The 22,089-nt window shown below is 48.7% G+C and overlaps 10 protein-coding genes across 10 annotated transcripts; 5 read left to right on the forward strand and 5 right to left on the reverse strand.

Moving 5' to 3' along the window:
* The first annotated feature begins 170 nt into the window (after positions 1–170).
* On the forward strand, positions 171–3,115 carry B0J16DRAFT_59210 (adaptin N terminal region-domain-containing protein). Its single transcript, XM_046134115.1, has 5 exons — positions 171–672; positions 764–1,401; positions 1,449–2,017; positions 2,073–2,249; positions 2,301–3,115. Exons 1-5 carry the CDS (start codon positions 443–445, stop codon positions 2,925–2,927), a joined length of 2,241 nt encoding a protein of 746 aa, XP_045986301.1. The 5' UTR covers positions 171–442; the 3' UTR covers positions 2,928–3,115.
* B0J16DRAFT_59213 (bola protein) lies at positions 3,112–3,788 on the reverse strand. The gene is made up of 2 exons (XM_046134116.1): positions 3,587–3,788; positions 3,112–3,499 (listed from the first exon to the last, which is right to left on the reverse strand). Exons 1-2 carry the CDS (start codon positions 3,669–3,671, stop codon positions 3,303–3,305), a joined length of 282 nt encoding a protein of 93 aa, XP_045986302.1. The 5' UTR covers positions 3,672–3,788; the 3' UTR covers positions 3,112–3,302.
* A 473-nt stretch (positions 3,789–4,261) lies between these two features.
* Positions 4,262–5,223, forward strand: B0J16DRAFT_261551 (GTP cyclohydrolase 1 type 2/Nif3; the record flags this gene model as incomplete). The annotated part of the gene is made up of 2 exons (XM_046123277.1): positions 4,262–4,511; positions 4,568–5,223. The coding sequence occupies 2 exons, from the start codon at positions 4,262–4,264 to the stop codon at positions 5,221–5,223; spliced, it is 906 nt and encodes a 301-aa protein (XP_045986303.1).
* Positions 5,224–5,304: 81 nt separating this feature from the next.
* Positions 5,305–6,434, reverse strand: B0J16DRAFT_411121 (Vps51/Vps67-domain-containing protein). The gene is made up of 2 exons (XM_046133210.1): positions 5,880–6,434; positions 5,305–5,826 (listed from the first exon to the last, which is right to left on the reverse strand). The coding sequence occupies exons 1-2, from the start codon at positions 6,312–6,314 to the stop codon at positions 5,377–5,379; spliced, it is 885 nt and encodes a 294-aa protein (XP_045986304.1). The 5' UTR covers positions 6,315–6,434; the 3' UTR covers positions 5,305–5,376.
* A 158-nt stretch (positions 6,435–6,592) lies between these two features.
* B0J16DRAFT_59242 (uncharacterized protein) lies at positions 6,593–7,447 on the forward strand. The gene has a single exon (XM_046134118.1). It carries the CDS (start codon positions 6,630–6,632, stop codon positions 7,365–7,367), a length of 738 nt encoding a protein of 245 aa, XP_045986305.1. The 5' UTR covers positions 6,593–6,629; the 3' UTR covers positions 7,368–7,447.
* Positions 7,448–12,090, reverse strand: B0J16DRAFT_59241 (uncharacterized protein). The gene is made up of 2 exons (XM_046134117.1): positions 11,750–12,090; positions 7,448–11,674 (listed from the first exon to the last, which is right to left on the reverse strand). Exons 1-2 carry the CDS (start codon positions 11,866–11,868, stop codon positions 7,528–7,530), a joined length of 4,266 nt encoding a protein of 1,421 aa, XP_045986306.1. The 5' UTR covers positions 11,869–12,090; the 3' UTR covers positions 7,448–7,527.
* Positions 12,091–12,211: 121 nt separating this feature from the next.
* On the reverse strand, positions 12,212–13,478 carry B0J16DRAFT_332976 (uncharacterized protein). Its single transcript, XM_046126777.1, has one exon. It carries the CDS (start codon positions 13,337–13,339, stop codon positions 12,398–12,400), a length of 942 nt encoding a protein of 313 aa, XP_045986307.1. The 5' UTR covers positions 13,340–13,478; the 3' UTR covers positions 12,212–12,397.
* Positions 13,479–13,915: 437 nt separating this feature from the next.
* B0J16DRAFT_59249 (uncharacterized protein) lies at positions 13,916–15,561 on the forward strand. The gene is made up of 3 exons (XM_046134119.1): positions 13,916–15,161; positions 15,214–15,424; positions 15,480–15,561. Exons 1-2 carry the CDS (start codon positions 14,134–14,136, stop codon positions 15,407–15,409), a joined length of 1,224 nt encoding a protein of 407 aa, XP_045986308.1. The 5' UTR covers positions 13,916–14,133; the 3' UTR covers positions 15,410–15,424; positions 15,480–15,561.
* Positions 15,562–15,801: 240 nt separating this feature from the next.
* B0J16DRAFT_316087 (uncharacterized protein) lies at positions 15,802–18,270 on the reverse strand (the record flags this gene model as incomplete). Its single annotated transcript, XM_046125293.1, has 7 exons — positions 15,802–17,076; positions 17,129–17,261; positions 17,542–17,664; positions 17,697–17,733; positions 17,862–17,926; positions 18,129–18,158; positions 18,263–18,270. 7 exons carry the CDS (start codon positions 18,268–18,270, stop codon positions 15,802–15,804), a joined length of 1,671 nt encoding a protein of 556 aa, XP_045986309.1.
* Positions 18,271–19,019: 749 nt separating this feature from the next.
* Positions 19,020–21,617, forward strand: B0J16DRAFT_59273 (glycoside hydrolase superfamily). The gene has a single exon (XM_046134120.1). It carries the CDS (start codon positions 19,152–19,154, stop codon positions 21,456–21,458), a length of 2,307 nt encoding a protein of 768 aa, XP_045986310.1. The 5' UTR covers positions 19,020–19,151; the 3' UTR covers positions 21,459–21,617.
* The last annotated feature ends 472 nt before the right edge of the window (positions 21,618–22,089 follow it).

The following is a 22,089-nucleotide window of genomic DNA, read 5'->3' on the forward strand; positions in this document are numbered from 1 at the left end:
TGAAGCCACGCTACCCGTGAACGGTAATCAGGCGGAAGTTTAGAGTTAGGGGGCAACCTGGGCCGGGTTAGCTTGATGGGAGCTGACAGGGCCACTGAAGGGTGCCCCCCTTTAGTGGCTCATGCTGGCAACTCAGTGGAGGTGGCCTGGACCTATCTTCGTGGCCTTGGCATCTTTGGTGACAGTTACGTCTGCCTTGTTCAATCTCAGATCGATCAACTCCTTTCCGATCCAATTACATCGACGACGTCGCGCATCTTTAACGCATCCTACGACACACAGAATAATCGGTGGATGTAGGCTTCTGCATTTCAGGACAAGTAGCTTGTACTCGGCCTGACCAATTCGACTTAGCTGTCACCGCCCGTCCTCAATACCACCGTAATCTCAACCTCTCTGTCACCTCCGAGCTTCGCCACGTGCCCCTCTACGACCCTCGACGATGGCGGTAAATCGCATTAAGGGCGCCTTTGCCGTGCCTCGTAAGGGTGAGACCTTTGAGCTGCGCGAAGGTCTGGTCTCGCGGTATGCATGGGAGCGCAAGGAGTCGATTCAGAAGACCATCATGGCCATGACCCTGGGCAAAGATGTGTCGGCACTCTTCCCCGATGTGCTCAAGAATATTGCGACCGGCGATCTTGATCAGAAGAAGCTTGTATACCTCTACCTCATGTACGTGGTCGAAGCTGAATAGCTATCGAGCTGCCCTCCCTAGCTGTCAACACTTTGCGGGATGGGTTAAAGAGCTGACACGAATGTCCAGGAACTACGCCAAGTCGCATCCCGATCTCTGCATTCTCGCCGTCAATACTTTTGTTCAAGATTCCGAAGATCCAAACCCGCTGATAAGAGCACTTGCGATTCGAACGATGGGTTGCATCAGAGTTGATAAAATGGTGGATTACATGGAAGAGCCCCTGAGGAAAACGTTGCGAGACGAATCGCCATATGTGCGCAAGACGGCCGCCATTTGCGTCGCTAAACTGTTCGATCTCAACCCGCAGATCTGTATCGAGAACGGCTTTTTGGAGGCCCTTCAAGAGCTGATCGGCGACCCCAACCCGATGGTTGTCGCCAACTCAGTGACTGCTCTGTCTGAGATCAGCGAAACTGCACCCGAAACGAGGGCATTGATTGTGACGCCTGTAACGCTGAAGAAGTTGCTTATGGCTCTTAACGAGTGTACCGAATGGGGACGGGTTACTATTCTGACAACCCTGGCAAACTACTCCGCGTCGGATCAGAAGGAGTCGGAGCACATTTGCGAACGTGTAGCACCTCAATTCCAGCATGTCAACCCTAGTGTGGTTCTTGCTGCTGTTAAGGTTGTTTTCATTCACATGAAGGCTCTCAACCCCGACTCGGTGAGGTCATACCTCAAGAAGATGGCACCTCCTCTTGGTATGTGAATATCGATAACATTCAAGTTTTGAACTGACAATGATTAGTTACCTTGGTTGCTTCGCAACCCGAGGTTCAATATGTCGCTCTTCGAAACATTGACCTCCTGCTCCAAGCCAAGCCTGACATTCTGAGCAAGGAGATGCGTGTCTTCTTCTGCAAATACACTGATCCTCCATATGTGAAGCTGGAAAAGTTGGAAATCATGGTTAGGATAGCAAATGAGCATAACTACGAGCAGCTTCTCGCCGAGTTGAAGGAGTATGCCCTGGAGGTGGACATGGACTTCGTTCGAAGAGCTGTCAAGGCTATTGGTCAAGTGGCCATCAAGATCGAAAATGCCGCTGAGAAGTGCGTTGCGGCTCTTGAGGATCTCATTTCTACCAAGGTCAACTACGTTGTCCAGGAAGTAATTGTGGTCATCAAGGACATTCTCCGAAAATATCCTGGGTATGAAGGTGTTATCCCTACTCTCTGCAAGCACATCGATGAGTTGGACGAGCCCACTGCCCGTGGATCTCTTATCTGGATTGTCGGTGAGTATGCTGAGAAGATTAACAACGCAGACGAGATCATTGAGAGTTTTGTCGAGTCTTTTATGGAGGAGTTCACACAGGTGAGTCGCATTAGTCCCTCAAGAAAGGTCTACTTATACTAACTGAGTTATACAGACACAATTGCAAATATTGACAGCAGCTGTAAAACTGTTCTTGAAGAAGCCTGGAAGCAACCAAGGACTTGTTCAAAAGGTCCTTCAGGCGGCTACAGCGGAGAACGATAACCCCGATATCCGCGATAGGGCATATGTGTACTGGCGTTTACTTTCCTCAGACCCTGAGGTTGCCAAGGTGAGAAATACGGGAGAATGCATATGAATGCTTGCTGATATCGTTCGTCAGAATATTGTTCTGTCTCAAAAGCCCACCATCACAACCACGATGACGAGTCTTCCTCCTGCTCTTTTGGAGCAGCTTCTCACCGAACTTTCTACTCTCGCGTCGGTTTACCACAAGCCTCCGGAGTCATTCGTTGGCAAGGGCCGTTTCGGTGCCGATGAGATCCAGCGGGCTGCTATTCAAGAACAACGACAGAACGCCGCCGACAACCCTATCGCAGCTTCAGTCGCTGCAACTTCTTCCAACGGCGGCGGTGCTTCTCAGAACAACATTGAGAACTTGCTTGACATCGACTTTGATGGTGCCGTGCCTGCTTCTCAAGAACAGAACAGTGCCTCCGCAACTCCTGACAGAGTGGCCAGCCCATCTGCTGGAGCACCTTCGGGAGCTATGGCTGACATGATGAGCATGTTCGATGCGCCGGCGCAAACTTCAGGCACAGGAGCTCCTGCACCAGCTTCAGGGCCCAGCAGCAACATGAATGATTTGATGAATGGGTTTGAGGGCTTGAACTTTGGTGGTTCATCAGCGAGCGAGCCCCTACCAGCAGCGATGCAACTGCAGCAAGCCCAAGGAGGGGCTCCTCAGCAGCCCAAGAAGGATAGCGAGGACTTGCTTGGTTTGTTGTAGATGCGTATGTGTAAATGATTTTCAAGCTAAGAGATGGTTGTTGGTCTACAAAGGAGTATAAGTAAAGAGATGCCTTCACAGAGATATGGTGCTGGCGCAAAAGATGAGATGATCACCCCCACCAGACCGTCTTGACGTCGCGTTGAACGCTTGCCAATCAAAATGTCCTAATCATAAAGTCGATTCTTTGATATTTTGTAATTTCTTCATGTACCGCGGCACCAAACCGCTCCGGTACGGATATCGTCATCTAACCCCCTTCATCACATCCCAATCCCTCCGTCTCTTGTGCCCGTCGTATGCCGTTTCTACGCAAAAACTCCATGTTGTATGATCCTAGTATCTTGAAAGAAGTAAAGGGAAATTCGTATGATTTTACGCCTGTGCTTGCGCATCGGTGGCTTCGTTGGCCTTTGCGTACTCCTCGGGTGTCTGGCATTTGGCGGTCCAAGCGTGGATGATGGCGATTTCCTCCTTGAGGGCAGCATTGACGAGACGATGGCGCTTGAGAGAGTTGAGACCTTGGAATTGAGAAGATACAATAAGGGAGTTGAACGCTTGACCACAGCCGCCTGCGATAATTGCCAAGTTAGCTTTCGGGGTTCTACACCGTGATCGGCTTGGAGGGGTTCGCGGGGTAGAGAGGGAAAGATACTGACCAGACATGTCTGTGACTTCAACGTGGGTGGCTTCAAGGCGCGCCTTGATAGCTTCGCGCAAAGATTCGTCTGTGATTTGCGACATTATTTCTGAGGGGGAAGGGAGGAGAGTTGAAGGTTATGACGGAGCGTGGTGAAGGGAGAGATTCTAGTTAATTGATTGATTGATTAGATATCATCGTGGGGTAGTGGCTGCACAGTGTGTGGCGGCCTGCTTCCGGTGGACAAATAGCGTCTTGCAAGGCGGCGAATCTACAGTTTATATCAAACATACACACAGTATGAGCTCATTGGACCCTTTCTTCGCTTCTTCTTCTGGTTTGAAGCTCCAACAGCTTCTAGCTTCACCTTTTGTGACAGACTATCCAGCGCATACTATTGGTGAGTGGCTCCAATTCTCTACCAATTGGTCATAATATATACCTGATGAATACAATCAGTCAACTAACATCAGCTTTCGAATTGGTAGCTGCACATATCACAAGTGTCTAACGCACAGTTGCTATGAGAGGCTCTGTTTTAAAATTGCATAGACAACTTATACGCAGCTCACCTCTATTTGCATACTCGCCTTTCACAAGACCTTCAGTCTCGTACACAGCATCTACTAGACTTTGCTCCTCCTGTCATTCTTCAAGCAACTCAATTCCATCTTCTCGATCATACCCAGCGAAAATGAGCGAAAGCGGACCTTGGGGCGCCTGGCAGGTTGAGTCTTCATCCTTCACCAAGGCTGTTGTTGCATCTATGCAGAAGCTGTACCCAGAGGAGATCGCAGACCGAAGCTGGGACAACGTTGGTTTGTTGGTTGGAAACTCGGAGGAGGATGCCAAAGAGAAGAAGCGAGTTATGGTCACCAATGACTTGACATACCAAGTTGCTATGGACGCAATCAAGCAAGATGTCAGCGTCATTGTCAGCTACCGTAAGTCTACAATTTTTAGAGTCTATGCAGGTCCAATTGTACTGACATACTGTTAGACCCCTTCATCTTTGGTGGTCTCAAGTCCATCACCAACAACGACCCTCAGCAAGCCACCCTTCTTAAGCTGGCCAAGGCTGGTATCGCTGTCTACTGTCCTCACACTGCCGTTGATGCCGCTCCCGAGGGTCTCAACACGTGGCTTGCTGATATTGTATCCGGCCCTCACGAGAGCAAACGCTCTGTTGCCAATCCTGCTACCAACGTCCCTTCCAGTCACGCTGGTGCAGGCTACGGCGCAATTGGTCGCTTCGACAATGCTGTTGCTCTGTCCGAGATCATCCTTCGCCTTGCTGATAAGCTCGGCGGTCTCAAGCACGTCATGGTAGCAAGCCCTGTGGGTGCTGATGTCAAGACCACCAAGGTTAGCAGCTTTGGTGTCTGTGCTGGTAGCGGTTACGACGTTCTTAAGAAGACCGATGTCGATCTACTTGTGACCGGCGAGACAAGCCACCACTCAGCCTTGAGAGCCATCCAGCAGGGTCGCACATTGGTGCAGGTGTTCCATAGCAACTCTGAGCGCGGATACCTTCAAGAGGTACTCAGGCCCAAGTTGGAGGCTGCCATACGAGAGACTGTCCCCGATGTGGAGGTTGTAACCAGCAAGGTGGACAAGGATCCCTTTACCATCTTGGATGTAAGCGATCTGAAATAATTGAACCGATATAAAGGAATAGTCGTTGTGTAGTTATAGTGGGTTGTTAGGAGTTGGGCACGAGAAAAGTTGATCCAAATACAGTCATCATTGAACGCAAAAGTAACAAAAGGCTATTTAAACAGCACTGGGTATATCATCATCTTCGGCGCATTACCGCCCATCTTTTGATGCCCGGCTATCTCTTGATAACCGCTCATCCCTTGATATCCTGGGGCTTGAAGCACTGCTCTTACTGTCGGCTTGTCCTAGCGTGTCGTCGCCCTCTTTAATGCACTCTTCAACATCGCTTCCTCCAATACCTTTCTCTTTCCAAGATTCTAGTAGTTTTCGCGGCATCACCCATTCCTTGCGCGCTTGCGCAATCTTTCCCTCGCCTACCAGCGCACGAAGTCGTCCAGGGACCGCTAGAACCTGGGCTGCTAGTTCTCTTGTCCGTTGTTGTCTAGCTGTGGCCTCTCGCTTCATACCTTCCTCGGAATCTGGCGCAGGGATCGTCTCACGGAGCGCATCTCGAATAGAGGACGCTTGGCTGTAGATTTGCGCAATGGCCGGGTCGAGTGTTGAGGCCATAGGATTCAAGGGGTCCATGTTCGCTCTCATCTAAATATCTGGTCAATATCTTACTGCATGGCAAATGTGCCATAGCAACTTACCTTGCGAATCGTCTCAGTCGCTGTGATCAGCTTACTATAGTTGTCGTATACCAGAGCCTTCTTCTCCGCATCCAAAGCGCGCACTTCTCCCACAACACTTGTGTACAGTTTCATGAGCTCCTCCAGACTGCTCTTATTGATGACCTTGGCGACATATTCCTCGGCATTGAAGTCAGGGGCATCAATCTCCGTAGCTGGGACTTCAGAGTCGGGGATCTCTATGCGCGGGGCCGCGGCGCGAAGATTGTAATACTCTCTCAGAGCCGCGCGGTTGGATGAAGTTTTGCGCTGTTGTTGCTGAGGGGGTGGAGGATTCGTAGGCCCTTGTGTAAGGACAGGAGAAGCGAGAGCCGAACGTGAGGTTTCGAAGGATGGCCGATTGGAGTTCGTTGGAGTGCGCCGAGGGGGCTCGCGAGGAGAGGCTATAGTAGACATTATAGAGGATATATCAAGAAGCGAAGAAGAAAGAACATGAATGGGAAGCTGAAGTTGAGGACGTTGATTACGCTGAAGGACAGCTTGAAGTTGACAAGGCTGAGCTGAGCTGAACGGGACACGGTGGAGGACTGTTGTCAGTGGTTGAAGGCCTGAGACGCAGGGGTACTCGGCGCTAAATTTAGGGAATGGCCCGCTTTCAGCCGCTGGAACGTCATCACTACTACAAGGCTGAATGGCTATAATGGAATTCTTCATCCTATAAAGATTTCTAAACACCAAAAGATCAATACCATGATAAGACGATAACACAAAATGGATCCTATCAACCAACTCAAAGCCTCTATACTGGCTCAAAATCTGCCTCACCCAACGTCAACTTTTTTAAGTTCTCTTATAAACGCGCGCTCTCCTCCATCACCAATGAATGTACTGGTAGCTACAGCCAAAGCCAGGTTATTAGCAGCGGATCTGACCAGCAGTGCGATTATAAGCACCAGCGCCATCCAATCTTTCCCTCCAGATGTTGATTCTACGAATTCTCGTGAAAAACGGCTCCCGAAGCCTGTCCATGTTCAGGTCCTGGACATTGAAAACCTGACACTGAGTCGTTGGGAGCAAGTTGAAGAAATGGAAGCTGTTGCCAGAGGCGAGACCACACGTGGAAGAGAAGTCATTCGTGTCACAGCAGAAGACGACGATGACAACGAAGGGACCCAAACTCAAAGACCTGAAGGAAATCGCAACACAGGAGGCCCTAAACCCGCTGGCAAAAATGCGACGCATAGACTTGTGCTGCAGGACTGCAAAGGAACCAAGATATTCGCACTAGAACTACGACGCCACGATGGAGTTGGCGTTGGAAAAACGCAAATTGGCGAGAAGATACTACTGAAGGCTGGTACACTGATAGCACGGGGTATGGTCTTACTAGAGCCAGACAAGATGCTCATACTTGGTGGGAAGATTGAGGCGTGGCAGAAGACGTGGGTGGATGGACGATTGGCGAGATTAAAGGAGGAGATACAGCAGAGTGAAAGACAAGGATCGTGAGAAAGACTTGGCTGGTTTTATAAATGATACCCCCTTTACTACAATAATTTGTACAAGATTGACACTTATTTGCGTCGTGTCAGATCCTCTCTAAGGCTCTACCGGATCTTTCTCTAATTATAATCATTCATTTCCCCTTGTGCCTAATCCTTCATATGCTTCATATACCCTCCGTAGCAACAGCAAGAGATGACCAGCCATTTTGCTCCCAAGGAGCCAGGAATGCTGCTCGTTGGGCATCGCCAGCGGTCGCTGTTCCGGCATACGCCTTCGAAAGATCCTGTGCATCCAAGAGGCCCTTTGGAGGAATACCTCTTGCTGCTACCTTGAGTGCCATCTGAGCTGCATACTCGTCGCCTGTAGATTGCGCCATGGCAGCCCAACCGTACGGCAAGTTGGGGTGCAGCATTATGTCTGTCTGTAACTGAGTCTTCATATCCTCTTCCGTGCGTCCCTCTCCCAGAGTTGCAATAGCACGTAGTACTTCACCAATGTTCGACTGCTCTGATGCTGTCACCTTGTGGTTGGTCCGGAGTCCGTATAGCTCTTCAACGACAGCCTCCAAGCTATCCTCATCGTTATCCAACAGAGCAATGACACCGAGGAGAAGAACAGACTGAACATGCTCGGGGTGTTGTTCAATTGTCTCGAATAGCTTTTCGCGAGCTCTGTCTCGAGATTCTTCTGACCCTTCAGCCCAGAGCACTTGAGCTAATAAGCAAACAGCATCAGGGTTACCATCAGATTCTTCCAAGGCGGACTCGAAGTATCCGATAGCTTTGTCGAACTCATTGTTGTAGTATTGGGCCAGTCCGACGGTAAGATGGGCAGACAATCGCGCCTGCTTGCGTTGCTCGCTCGAGAGTTCATTCTCTGCTTCATCGCTGCTCAGTCCTAGTGCTGTCTCGCCACACTCAATTGCTTCCTCGTAAGAGCCAGATGCAAGATAAGTTCGTGCCAGATCCGTCTTAGCCAGGGCAAACTTGGCAAGACTCTCGGGAGACTCTGTGCTCTCGAAGTCAGCCTCGATGATTGAGGAAATCTTCTCCAGTGTCTCAACAGCACGGCTGCTCTCGTTAGTGCGTTCCTGGAACAGTGTTGCCAAGTGCGCAAATGCCAAGTCTTGTGACTTGAGGCTTTGGTACTGGTTGAGAGCGAAAAGCGGCTGGATAAGAAATTCAACATTGAGCTCGTTGGGAGATACTGTGAGAATGTGATCGAACAAAGCGCTCGAGTAGTGACGCCTAGTTGGAACTGAAGATGCATCTGCAATTTCCATAGCGTGTGTGAACAAGCCACGAGCTTCCTTGGTATCGCCGTGCAAGAGAGCCACAAATCCTTGTCCCAACCAAGCATGTGCATAGTCGGGATCAGTTGACTGGGCTCTAGTAAAGACCTCGTTAGCTAGCTGCACATCTCCTGACAACAAAGCGAGTGTTCCCAAGTTAGTCCAGGCTGCAGGACTTCGTTCGTTGAGATACAAGCTTCGGGCAAATGCGTGCTGCGAAACCGAAGGATTGATTTCGCTCGTCACCACACCAAGAGCGTTCCAGAATTCTGAGTTTCCAGCCTCCAACTCGATGGCACGCTTGAAAGATCTTACCGCAGCCTTGATGTAGCTGCTAGACTTCTTCCTGATTTCAGGTGGAAGGCAGATATGGGCACGGTACTCCGCCCATCCCAGGTTGTAGTAGGCAACAGATTGAGCATGGCGGTCGTTGGACGCAATATGAACTCCTTGCTTATGGCATAGGATTGTAGCGTGGATACATCGAGTGAGGTCGACGCCTGGCTGTTCATCATCTGCGTAGAGTCCCTGAGCGAAGACTACATCAGTTCCGACTTTATCGATGTCGGCAAATATTTCATATGCCTCCTGCGAACCCTTCTCGAGGACACTTCGGATGGAATCGGAAGGAAAGTCATTTGTGCGGCTTTGGACAGATGAATAGATAGAGCATGCATCGCCGATGGCCTTCCAGAAGTTAAACGTCTCGAAAACGCTACCACTGGTTGTCTTTGAATACTCGATGGTCTCGGTGGCAAGTTGAACAGCCTTTCCGAACAATCCCTTCTCAACCGATGAAAGCGCGCTGTCGACTGTTGTTTGAAGTAGAGCGATGATAACGCCTTGCTCTTCAGGATGGGTCTCAATGACTGACCTGTAGAGAGCGATGGACTCATCGTACTCGCCCAACTCACGCTTGATGTTAGCAAGCATGTACTTTGTGAACCACGTATCTCCAGAGATATCAGCTTCGGTTTCCTCCTCAAGTTTCTGGGCATTCAGAATGGCCTTAGTGGCGGCGATGTGTCGACCGGAGCTGTGGTAGCTCTCTCCCAAGCCAACCCAAGAGTGGTAATCCTCGGGGCTAATGCGAAGCGCGGCTTGGAACGACACAATAGCTTTATGGAAGTCTTGTTTGTTCAGTTCTGCGACACCCAGTGCAGCGAATGGCCAGCTAATTCCCTTCCTCTTAGATCCAGGTGGTGGTTTCACTTTGCCAGAGTCGACGACACGGCGGGCAACGAGCTCGACTCTATCCCAATCTCCGTCATCCGCAAACGATCGAGCTAGGCTCTCGGCTGCAACCACTTCAGCATGAGAAAGTTCCAGTGCTTTCTGGAAACAACGTCTCGAACGGCCCTTGTCCTTCGCGTAGTCGGCATAGTAGGTTCCAAGGTATGTGTACGTGGGTGCGTGGTTTAGGTGATTGTTGAGAGCACTTAGCCAGTATGCATATGCCGATTCTCCCTTTCGCTGCTTTCGTGCAGCCTTGCTGGTATCAATGTTCCAGATACATACTCCTAGACGGTGTTGAGTTTCACCCAACAACTCCTTCGAGGCATCTCCTTGCTTTTCCAATGGCTCAAGGCATTCCTTTAGTTCGTCTCTTGCAGTTTGCCAATCTCCTTTAAGAGCCTTAACCCATGCCGCTTCGGATTTAACTCTGATGTTAGTTTGATCGCGTTCCAAAGCTCGAGTGAGATAGTCAATGGCTTCATCATATTCTTCCTCCTCTTCGTAAATAAGACCAACGCCAATCAAAGCAGAGGTGGAAGTGGTATCGCGCTCGAGCACCTTGTCGAACAGCTCCTTTGCTTCCTTATGGTGTCGAGGGGATTGGTAGTAGACTAGTGCTGTTCCGAGTGAGAGGTAATAAGAGTCTTCGGCGTGGACGAACGAGAGGCCGGTCTTCTTGCGCTCTTGTGCCAACAAAGCCATTCCCTTGCGCATGAGCTCGACAGTACTCTCATACTCTCCAATGTGAAGGAGGTATTGGCCAGTAAGTCGATATGCAAGAACTGAGTCTGCGGTAGTAATGCCTTCGGTAATCATGATAAGACGGTCCTCGTCGGTCAAAGGTACCACAAGAGTGGGAACGCCTCCATCGTCGTCATCTGAGCTTTCGTCTGAATCATTGGGGGCAGTTTTGGCTTTTTCTTGAGTTTTTTCGGGAGGAAATGGTGAGATTGGACTTGTTAGAAAACTCGTGATGACTTTATACAGGTCGCTGTCAGGAAAGAAAGAGCAATAAGCTCGAAGGACGTCGACATCCCATTCTCGGATCTCTTTCTTATCCTGCCACTCTATTGAGATATCCCAGGCTAGCTTGTGGGGATACTTGATGGCAACCATACCGTTAGCCAGATCGAGTACTTTTTGACGCTCTGTATCTTTGTCGGCGCCTGGTGACGCGACTTGAAGTCGATCGTAGCAAAGTTGCAGAAGCTTCTCCTCGTACTGTCTTCTCAAGTCGTCATCATTTGTCCAGTTGATCAACTGTCGGTAAATGTGTTCGAGCTTGCTCTGGCTGTAAACTTCGCGCTTGGCATCAAGAGTGACTTCGGAAAGTTTGGCGCCCAGCTTGGTTCGTCGCTCTCCGATAAGAGTGTTTATTCGGTGCTTCTCATACTTCTCAAGGATGAGTGCTATAGTCTCATATGTCCTGGCTGGGTGAGGGAAGCGACCCTCAAGGACAGGGTACAATGGACTTTCAGGAAGCTGTATCGACAGTGCTTCAGCGTACTGGATGTCATCCCCTTTCACCCTAGCAAAATCGACAAACTTATCCACCACATCTTGAGCCTTGTACATGTCATCAGCATCTCGGTAAATCTGGGCGAGGTTCACGACTGCTTGCTGATAGTCTGTGAGCTTCCTGTTGTTCTGCTTCTCAAATAGCTTGATCAGACCCTGCCAAGCCTGCGCTTCTTGGGGTCGAAGCCATGTCGCAGACCGATAGGTCTCTTGAGCTTGGTCGAGTCTGTCCTTTTTATCCAAAGCAAAGGCCAGGAAGATGTGACTGAGAATCTGGTCAGCTCAGGCGTCTTATGGCGGGGTACGGTACTGCAGCTCTCAAGGAGCTCAGGTTCCTTACGCTTGGTAGTTCTTGGAGTCTTTTTCCAGAAGCTCCTGAGCTTTGCTCACAGCATCGTCAAACTTTTGCTGTCGAATAGCATCGTTGATGCCTTTAAGGGCAGCTTTTGTACCTGACATGGTGGCTGTATTCTCTTGTGTTGAATGGAGGGTGACCCCACCAAGCTGAAGAAGAAGCTCCCTTAGCTATGTGAAGCCTCAGATTAGTGATCCTGGATTTCTAGTTAGAATTTATAGAAGCGAATGAGATCTTCAAATGGTCGTTGGAGAAGAAAGGCAACGCTCTCAAAAAGTACATTAATTGTATGGATCATACACTCATTGACTCGGACTAGGTTGTTGTTGGTGGAACTTGTCAGTGGATGAATTATGTCATTTCGAGGTTCGCTACTAGCCGAAGATATGCCGCCTTTATTTTTGGTTCCACATCATAAGCTCAGCATTAACTGGAATGGACAGGTCTCTTGGTGTTTACTTGGCTACATGTCATATCTCATCAGTTATAAGTCAACATATGAGTCAAAAACAGTTAAATTTTATTCAAGTTAAAACTAAATATCTCTCTAAGGAATAGAGGTAAGCACCTTGTTGTATTATTTCCTATACATATTTGTTTGAGTATTGTGTTCTAGGGTAAGAAAACTCAATATTAGACCATGGAATCGGCTATGGGATATTCCTTCATCAGATCTCCTTCCATCCTGCGATACAACTCTGCGATACCAGTGATTGGACAATTATCTGCTCCTCGATAAGGTACATCGTCTTCAATCGTGTTTGGGTATGGTTGTGCTGGATAATCCCACTTGGGGTCTATCATCCTTACACAAATATCTTCGAAGCAGAGTTCATCTTCTTCGACGTCGAGGCCGAACGAAATGTTCGACAAGTCCTCGATTATCTTTTGGTCAAAGAGGATACATGCCGAAAAGCGGCTTGGGCCAATACCTCTGAACATGAGATCATCTTCAAGCATGCCTGTGCCTCTCAACTGCGCACGAAATTCCTCTCTCACTCTGTCTTCGGAAGCATTCTCCAGAGCCTCTCTGTTTTGTATAACGTCAAACTTGAATCTCTTGGTTGCTTCTTCAGAGTAAAGAGAAGGTGACATGCGTCTCAAACTTCTGAGCACAAACTGTACCAACACCTCAACGGCATCCTCTAGCTTTTGGCTTGCCTCATCTGTATAGGACGTGACGAATATGTAGAATCCCCAGGTTGGGTCTGTGATCGCTGAACCGAGCGGACCCCGGGTTTTGTTTTGGTAATCCTCTAGAGCTGAGAGAAGCTTGCGGACATCATCAGTCCTTTTCTTGTAGTCAAGCCAGTCTTCGCCATCGCGAATCCACATGTTTTGATGTCTTTCTCTTTCAAATACTTGACTATCAAACTCATGATCGGAGCTGTAATCCGAGGGCCTGACATTTAGGTCCACTTCACCGACAAGTCGGGCTGTTCTTTGGATGGCTGGGTCAGCACCAGGGCCAAATGAGCAGATGTCGAAGAAGCGCTTATGAGGAACAGAGCGGACTTGAAGGGAAGGATCTCGTGGTGGAAAGCATTCGGGTAAGAAGTATTCAGAGAAATCCATGTTGTACAAGAAGTAAGATTGGTGGGCGTATGCAAGACGGTAATGTGTGCGAACGGGCGGATAAGGCTCATATAAATACTCGCGCCTCAAAGAAAATGCAACAGAATTATTTAATTTATTGAAAACACAAGCATCAGTCATCAAATAAAAATCCATTGAAAAGGACGCTTTGATACTTATAGTGACAAGGCTTTCTTAGGCAGAACTGCAGGCAGCCAAATCGCACCTCTGAGCCAACAGCAACAGGGCGCTAACACCTTCCACTCGATAATAACAGTCAGTGAACTTTCATCAACAAACTTCCACGTTTCAATGACTCCAATGCTTGGACATGCTCTCAGGTTCGCTCTGACCTAATGTAGGGCTTCAATAATGGAAGGCATAAATACCTGCCTTCCTCTTGTCTGTTTCTCTTCCTCTAACACAAACTACACACCTTCTCTTTACCATTCTCACTTCTCTCAACACCAACATTACTTTCCAAGTCACAGTAAACAGTAATCTTAGAGCTCAGAATGTTTGGGGTTTTTAGATACTGTCGCAGATTACTCAACAAACCAATCAATCTCCTTCCACGCCAATCGCGGTACCCACGGCTTCCACCCGACTTCTTCAACACCAACAAGCCTTTCGATTTGAGCAACGAAGAGCTCTTTTATCGCTCTGTAAACCCTAAAGCCTGGCGAGAGAACCCCCGAAAACGTTCCTTTTAGCAGCTTCATGGTGCCGTTATCACAGCAATTAGTGTTTGGGAGTTCGTATCCTTCTTTCTAAGTCTAAACCATAGAGTTATCATGGACTCTTTACATGCTGAAATCTTTGGAGACGTGAACGACGAAGTTGAGATTGACTTGTACGACCAAGAGCCTGAATCATCTTGCACCAAACCCCCAAAGCGCTGTACGAGATGCGAAGAACTTGGAAGACGTTGTTTTCGCTGCCGACTAAACAAAGCCTTGGGCAGGGACGAAGACTCGCAGGAAAAGTCGTCTCTAGAGCTGGTCCTTAAGCCCAAGACTTCCCATACACAAGATGATGCCGAAATAATACCACCAGGCCCTACCGAAAACACCAACGAAACAACATTAACAGCAAACACAAAAAGTCGAATAACTACCGAAAATAACACTAAAACCTTCGCCCGGAGACTTGCTAGGACATACAGTGAAGAGGGGGCTTACGCCTCTCACGCTACCAGTGATTATCGCAGTGAATCCAATGCATCATCGGACAGACTAAGGCTTTCTTCGACAAAGCCTCGTAGACGTCGGCGACCCCAGAGCAGTCATACTCAACCCGCGTCTTCCAATCGTTATGATCAGTATGCAGTACCGATACCCGACGTTCCCACTTATCATCGATCGAGCGCCAATTTGGAGGTGATCAAGATTGGTTCCGATTGGCACTTACTCTCGACAAAGTGCCATATCGAGAAGCATGTCGATGGTCACTCCATTCACTATCATGAACATCGCCACTGGACAGAAGCACTCAGAGAACCTTCGCACTGCAGCACTTGCAAAAGAATACAGTTGAAACACAACAGAATTCCTGAGGAAGTTCTGTTCAGCGATGTTGATGTCACCTTCATAAATAAAGCGCCACGTCGCGGCTTTTCAGAGGAAGTCTGGTCTGCGATGATAGGAAAGCCATTACCAATTCGCGGGTCAGTGATTTGCGAGACTTACCATTTTCAGGGCCCGTTAAAGGTGGAACGGAATCAACTGTTTGGTCCTGGAATGTTAAAAACACATATATACAATCCTGGTGACCATGACCTAGGACTAGGCACGCTCCTGCTCGGGTTGTTCGAAGCCGGCAGGTCAGTGGTACACACATTACAGTACTGGATATCGGGACTAACCCCGCCAAAGACAACTCGCACGAGATCGACTGAACCAAGACCGCTCAGAAGAAAGCATTCCGAGTCATGGGATTGTTGAAGAGTACTTCGAGCATATACGCGTAAAGCACAAGTTTAGCTCGTATACTTACATGTTAAGTATGGATGCACAAGATCGACGATCGCATTGCCACATCGCTGCACTTCATTTGAGTATCAAAGGATGAAGTGGAACTATCAAGGTATTTTCGCGTTCGATCTCGAGTTTTCGTAAAGGGACTGATGTCGTTGGTCGAGGCGGATGCATCGGAAACGGCTGAGGCGCTTAACATAAACCCCTCCTACCTATCTATGTCATGGCGGACATGGCCGAATTGGGGTTATGCGTTGGTTGACAGCGAAATTCTTATATATATGCAGTGTCTCTCAGTACTAAAATACTCACATCTCTTTTTTCAATTCTCGCTTTGGCTACCACTTGTCACAAGTATTGAACACGAAATCACAAGCTGAGCACATCCAAGGACTCAGTTTATCCGCTTTCAAAGACCCAACTAAATGAATAGGGAGAAATCCGCCAAGGTCGAGTTTGTTGATCCATTTTACTTCTAGTTCTACCTCATATACTCCCAGGCTGTAAAGATATCTCTACTGGCCAATCTAGCCAACCCAACAAATCTGGATTTATCAACCCCCTTATCCTATCAAGCAAATGCGCCGCCCACCCATCCAAATACCAACACTTCTCCATCGTTTTGAATAACGGAACATAGTACGCTAAAAGAAGCAGGGCCTGCGGTGCCTTGCGTTGAAGACAGCCGACGAACAAGTCTTGCATGCGGTATAGCCAGCCAAATACAAGTTTGTTGGTGATCGGGACTTCGATGGTCCCTTTTGAATTGCCATAGTTGGCCTCGTACACGTCGCATAGCGACTTGTGAACTCTCAGATACAGAGCAGTGTCTGGGTTCTCGTGGGACGCTATCCATCCTCTGAGTGCCTCTAGAGGTTCAACCCAATCGAGATGTGGGAACCCCTTGACCAGATATTCAGGTCGTGGGTCGTCCGGTTTTGCGCCACCACTACCGAGAGGGGCCATGAGACCCGTAAAGAGTGTTGCCGGTTCGATACTCTGTCGAATCAACCGAACGCCGTGTATTACCGGAAGCCACCTTTGCGAGATGCCATCACCCACAACGCATACGAGCAGATCATCAGGACCGGTTGGGCCAGCAGCGAAGGTGCAATAGCAGACGAGAACTGCGGCGACATATAGCGCACCACAGTTTGTCTCGTTAAGGTTTGTTATAGTTCTGTTCATCTCAGAAATGCCAAGTTCTGCATGGTGTGCTGCGAGAGCAAGATTTTGAGAATGGCGTTCCGTTCCCCTGGGCTCTTGATAAACGAGATGATACCCAGCCAGGGCATACATCATATGTAGGACAAAGTGGTAGGAAAGACCGATTTGGGGTACGTTTTTGGCCCAGAACGATGCGATGTGGTCAGCAGGGTCATCAGCATCGTGCAAGGTTTTTGAGGTATCGGTCATAAAGTGAAATAGTAATTCTGCATCAGCAACGTTGAGGGAACAAATTTGGGAATTCGATATCGTTGACGACGAAGCTGGAGTAGCTGACGTTGAAGATGGAGATGTCGTGGCTCTATCTGATGCTGACGCTGGAGGAGGAGGCGGTGGTCGCGTGAGGGCAGCCCAGTCCTTGCGCGGCCTACCAGGACCTCGACGCGGTGTCGCGACAGGCTCTGCCAGGACTGATATGATCTCTGGAGGAGACCTATGGGGAGCTGAATCGTCGCTAGATAGTGGTTGAGGTGCAAAGTCGCAAGGAATACCGAAACGTACGCAGTTGGCGCACGCAGGCTTCACCTCGTCACACTGGAGACTTGTCAGCTCTGGAATGCTTGGAGGTAGGCAGAGCAAGACTTACCTTGACTTTTCTTCTTTTGCAGTTGAAACATCCGTTCCTTGACTTGCGGTGCGGCCTTCTGGCAAGTTTAGAGACCCTTGAAGAGGAGATGCTCTCTGGTCCGGCTGGTTGTGGTGTCGTTGACTTGCGCATACTACCTTCTAGAATAGTATGTAATTATGATATTGAAAAAGCCACGAGGCTATAGAGATACGCGATGGGCAGAGAATCAAGAAACCATCAAATCTAAACAACCAAAGTCTTTTGGCGTCGTCATGGGCTTTGTGAAGTATTTCCGAGCAGACCGGGGAAAGTCTCCGTCTCGACCAACGGAAGCGCCGGACCGCTTCAAGACTTGGACCGGGAGAGTCCAAAACACAAAAATTAAGAAATTCGAGGTCGAAATTTAGATTCCGTTAAATCCCAGCTCTTACCGGAGCAGAGAAAAGCTCAATCGTAGGGGTGATTCGAGTTGCTGGTCTATTAGTGCGAGCCACAACAGGAATAGCAGAAGTGCCGGTAAATGTGTGTGGGTCAGTGACAGATTTCCAGGGACTCTGTCAAAGGTAAGAAGGTTATTCAGCCATACAGAGAAAGCTCTGGAGACGAGACAAGGGGTTCTGAAGCTGTAAAAGGAGAGCTTCTAGAATGATATGTTATGCTTTGATACAGTACAATGGTGAAAAAGAAATGGGGGATGGATTTGTAGGCCAGTAGGCATGGATAAGTGAGTGACCTAGCGGAGTTAACTAACGGCCAGCGGATTTTCGCATTTGTAATTGCGTAAAATGTCCGATTTGCGAGGCCGAAGGACTATTCCTGTTTCGGTCATAGTAATCGGGCTGTCATTGATTTGAGCTTAGTATCTGACCAAGTTTCAGACCTAAAAGTTAACGTAAGAGTTGAGTGAGAAAGAAGGATGAAGCTGACGACAAACAGTGAATTATTACTAGTATAAATTATCGAGTCTCACGCATGGCACACACATACGAAGGATTATTATTACGAATCTTGAGCTTACACGTTGGTAGAGTAAAGTAGAGTAGCACAACTGTAATTAAATCAAATAAAACAGACCAAAACCTTGTCTTACCCGAGGGAAAGTGAAGTGACTCTCCATCCCTCGGACAATGGAAGCTCCTTCGCTTCGCTTACACGGACATGATGAGATCTGAGCTGACTAAACTTTTCTGGGAACGGCATTCGTTTTAGCGCCTAAAATAAAGCTAAAGCCATTTTTAGGATCCATAGAATGACGAATACGACCGTGCAAATGGGAACATGTCCGACGTCTTGCGTAGTATTTCCTGCTAGTTTATTCGCGCTCTATACCCGCGGGTTCGTATTCTCGGCTTTGACTGTCTGTCATCTTGGATGAGGCACGACTTTATCTAATGGGGATTGTTATTTTAGTCTTGAGACACGATCAAAGCGGTCATGCTTTTGTTTGTAATCCTGGTTGCGGATCATGCATACTTTAAATATTACTCTTGTCTCAGCTTTACGATTCATGCTCATTCCCATGACGTCTATGAATATTCATATCATTGCTGTCAGTCTATTTATTGAAAGTGGCTTGCCCTCTTCACTGAGCGAATACGGATCCTGTCGGCTGATGTTCGGGCTCAAGATAAACCCCGGAAGGTGGGGGAACTGGAGAGCTGATGAACGAACCGTTCATGTCCATGACCCTCATGACCTGGAAAAACGAACCAGTAGACAGACGTTCATGACTCTGCAGGTGTATCGGTTAACGGTTTGGCCTTTTTCTACTCTTTGATTTCACGAATACCCATCTATTATAATCTTTAGCTCTCATACATTTATTAACCGACAACCTACCTAGTATATATATCTCTGCTGACTAACAGGGGTCCTCTCACCTTACCCCTGTCATCCCCAGGAGACAAGCCTTGGAACGTCATCGTCAAGCGTTGCCCCCAGCTAACGTACTTAGCTTGGCTGGACTCTTCCCAGTTTCCCTCGTTTCTTCCCCCATCCCGCTCTTTCGACACCGACATAGTAGTCTATAGAAGGACAAGCCATGTCGTCTTTTCGCTTGTTAATTGAAGACGGCCAGTTCCGTGATGGTCACGGCCGTCAAGTCGTCCTTCGTGGTATCAATCTCGCCGCCGATGCCAAACTTCCAAGTGAACCCGACCAGCCATCCCATGTTCCCACCGACTTCTTCGACGGCGATAACGTGACTTTCCATCAGCGCCCTTTCCCCAAGGAAGATGCGCGATCTCACTTTGCGCGCTTGAGACGATACGGTTTCAACACTATCCGTTATATCTTTACATGGGAGGCGCTCGAGGCGGCAGGTCCTGGCAAATATGACGAGGACTTCATTCAGCACACAATCGATATCCTGAGGATAGCGAAGGAATATGGCTTTTATATATTTATGGATCCTCACCAGGACGTTTGGTCTCGTTTCACCGGTGGCTCAGGAGCACCACTCTGGACATTATATGCATGTGGTCTTAACCCACAGAGCTTCGCTGCGACCGAAGCCGCTATTGTTCATAACACTTACCCAAATCCTGAAGAATTTCCAAAGATGATTTGGTCGACAAACTACTACAGACTAGCAGCTGGAACCATCTTCACTCTGTTCTTCGCCGGTAAAGATTTCGCTCCCAAGTGTATCATCGACGGCGTCAACATCCAGGATTATCTACAGGATCACTTCATGAGAGCATGCGGCCAACTCGCCCAGAGAATCCATGAGGCAGGAGACTTGGAGAACGTCGTCGTTATTGGATGGGAGAGTATGAACGAGCCAAACAAGGGCATGACTGGTTACAAGGATCTTACTGTCATCCCCAAAGAACACCCTCTGAAGAAGGGAACATGTCCAACCATGTGGCAGACGATGTTGACTGGTATGGGCCGAGCGTGTGAAGTCGATACATGGGAAATGGGTGGTATCGGTCCCTACAAGACTGGAAGCACACTAGTGGACCCTCACGGCGAGATCGCATGGCTGCCAGAAGACTACGACGACTCACGATATGGATGGAAGCGCGACCCTGACTGGAGACTTGGGCAGTGCATTTGGGCACAGCATGGAGTTTGGGATCCCAAGACTGACACTCTCCTTCGCAAGGATTACTTTGCTAAAAACCCCAACACTGGTAAGCTGATCGACTACCCGCAGTTCACCAACACATATTTCATGGACTTCTGGCGCAAATACGTCAAGACATGCCGAGCTGTTCATTCGGACTGTATCATGCTCATGCAATTCCCCACCCTCGAATTACCGCCCGAGATCAAAGGAACCGAAGATGACGACCCCCGAATGGCTTTCACCCCGCACTACTACGATGGCATCACGCTCATGACCAAGCACTGGAACAGCACATGGAACGTCGATGTGGTTGGAGTTCTGCGCGGCAAGTACTGGCATCCGGCTTTGGCTATCAGAATTGGAGAGACTGCTATTCGCAACTGTCTCCGTGACCAACTCGCAACGTTAAGACAGGAAGGTCTCGATCGCATCGGAAAGCATCCATGCGTACTGTCAGAATTCGGCATCCCCTACGATATGGACGATAAGAAGGCCTATAAGACAGGTGACTATTCGAGCCAGTCAGCAGCGATGGATGCCAATTATTTTGCGGTGGAGGGATCTCAAATTGAGGGACATTGCTTGTGGACATATTGTGCCAGGAACGACCATGCGCGGGGCGACTTTTGGAATGGGGAGGATTTGTCCATTCTTTCACTTGACGACAAAACTCTTCCGGAATCTCCTCTTCCCGAATACTCGCAGTCGACATTAGATTTGGCAAGGACCGCGACTGCTACGAATGCGAAGAAGGACGTGGCCGATGATCGAAACGTTACACCCGACAACCTCAAACGAACACTCACCAACCCATCAATCAGCTCCGCACCCTCAGCTAAGGACCCTCAGCTGACTAACGCCCCTGGCTATCGTGCTGCTGAAGCTTATGTGCGTCCAACACCCACAGTGGTGTACGGTGATGTTGTGTCCACTGGGTTTGACTTGAAACAATGCACATATGTCCTCAAGGTTAAAGCACAGAAGGCTGCACCTGATGATGCTCCTACGGTTGTGTTCTTGCCCGAATACCATTTCCCCAAGGACCAGTGTCAAGTAGCCGTGACTTCAGGCAAGTGGGAGCTAAGCATAGATGATGAAGAGGGCACGCCGCTTCAGATGCTTAAGTGGTGGCATACAGAGGGTGAACAGAACCTCAAAGTTTCGGGTCTTGCACGGAAATACAATGTTCCCGTAGGATCTGAAGAGGATGCTGGTTATCTGGAGCAATGCCAGCAGGGCTATGGGTTTAACTTTGGAAGCTGCAGTGTTATGTGAGCTGAGCCTTGTTTTGATGAGGCGCGTATGTAAGCGCATGGATTCTAGTTTGAGTTACGTTGGGCGAGCATGTTACGGGACACGGGCGTTTAGATCTGTAATGTTTAAGAACAACTACACTTCCAAATTGGACACGTTGGGATGGAAGTTGAAACCGTTCCCGTGGGAAAGTTTATATGGTATACTCGGATAGTCCAGCCCATGGGAAATTGGCTTTACGATTGGGTAATTTCGATACGAAGACAACGCTATTGAACGACGTACATACATCTTGACCACGAAACACTTGACCATGATCAATCGATTCTCCGGACGCTATGATGATGATTGTGCCGCGATGTCCTTACCACTCTCGGCAGAGTAAAGAGTTTCTGATAAAGAGCCATTTGCCTAGTGCGACGCCACAGAAAGGGGGCCTTTTATCCGTGATAATTCGAAGAGCCGAGGGAATGGTTATCATGTGGAGATTTCCACCGTCCTGGGTCAGGAGACTTTTTTCCTTACCGTGAATTAACTTCGAGGTGCCGTCTAGTCAGGAACAGTCTCGTATTGATGATCTCTGATATCCGAGATGCCATGGGTTCCTGGCCAGGGGTTCCGTGTACAAAAGTAGCCCCTCTCTTAGGGGAAG

This window comes from Fusarium flagelliforme (genome assembly GCF_020744385.1).
Source record: "Fusarium flagelliforme strain FIESC 12 MPI-CAGE-AA-0113 chromosome Unknown B0J16scaffold_2, whole genome shotgun sequence".
Lineage (NCBI taxonomy): Eukaryota > Fungi > Ascomycota > Sordariomycetes > Hypocreales > Nectriaceae > Fusarium > Fusarium flagelliforme.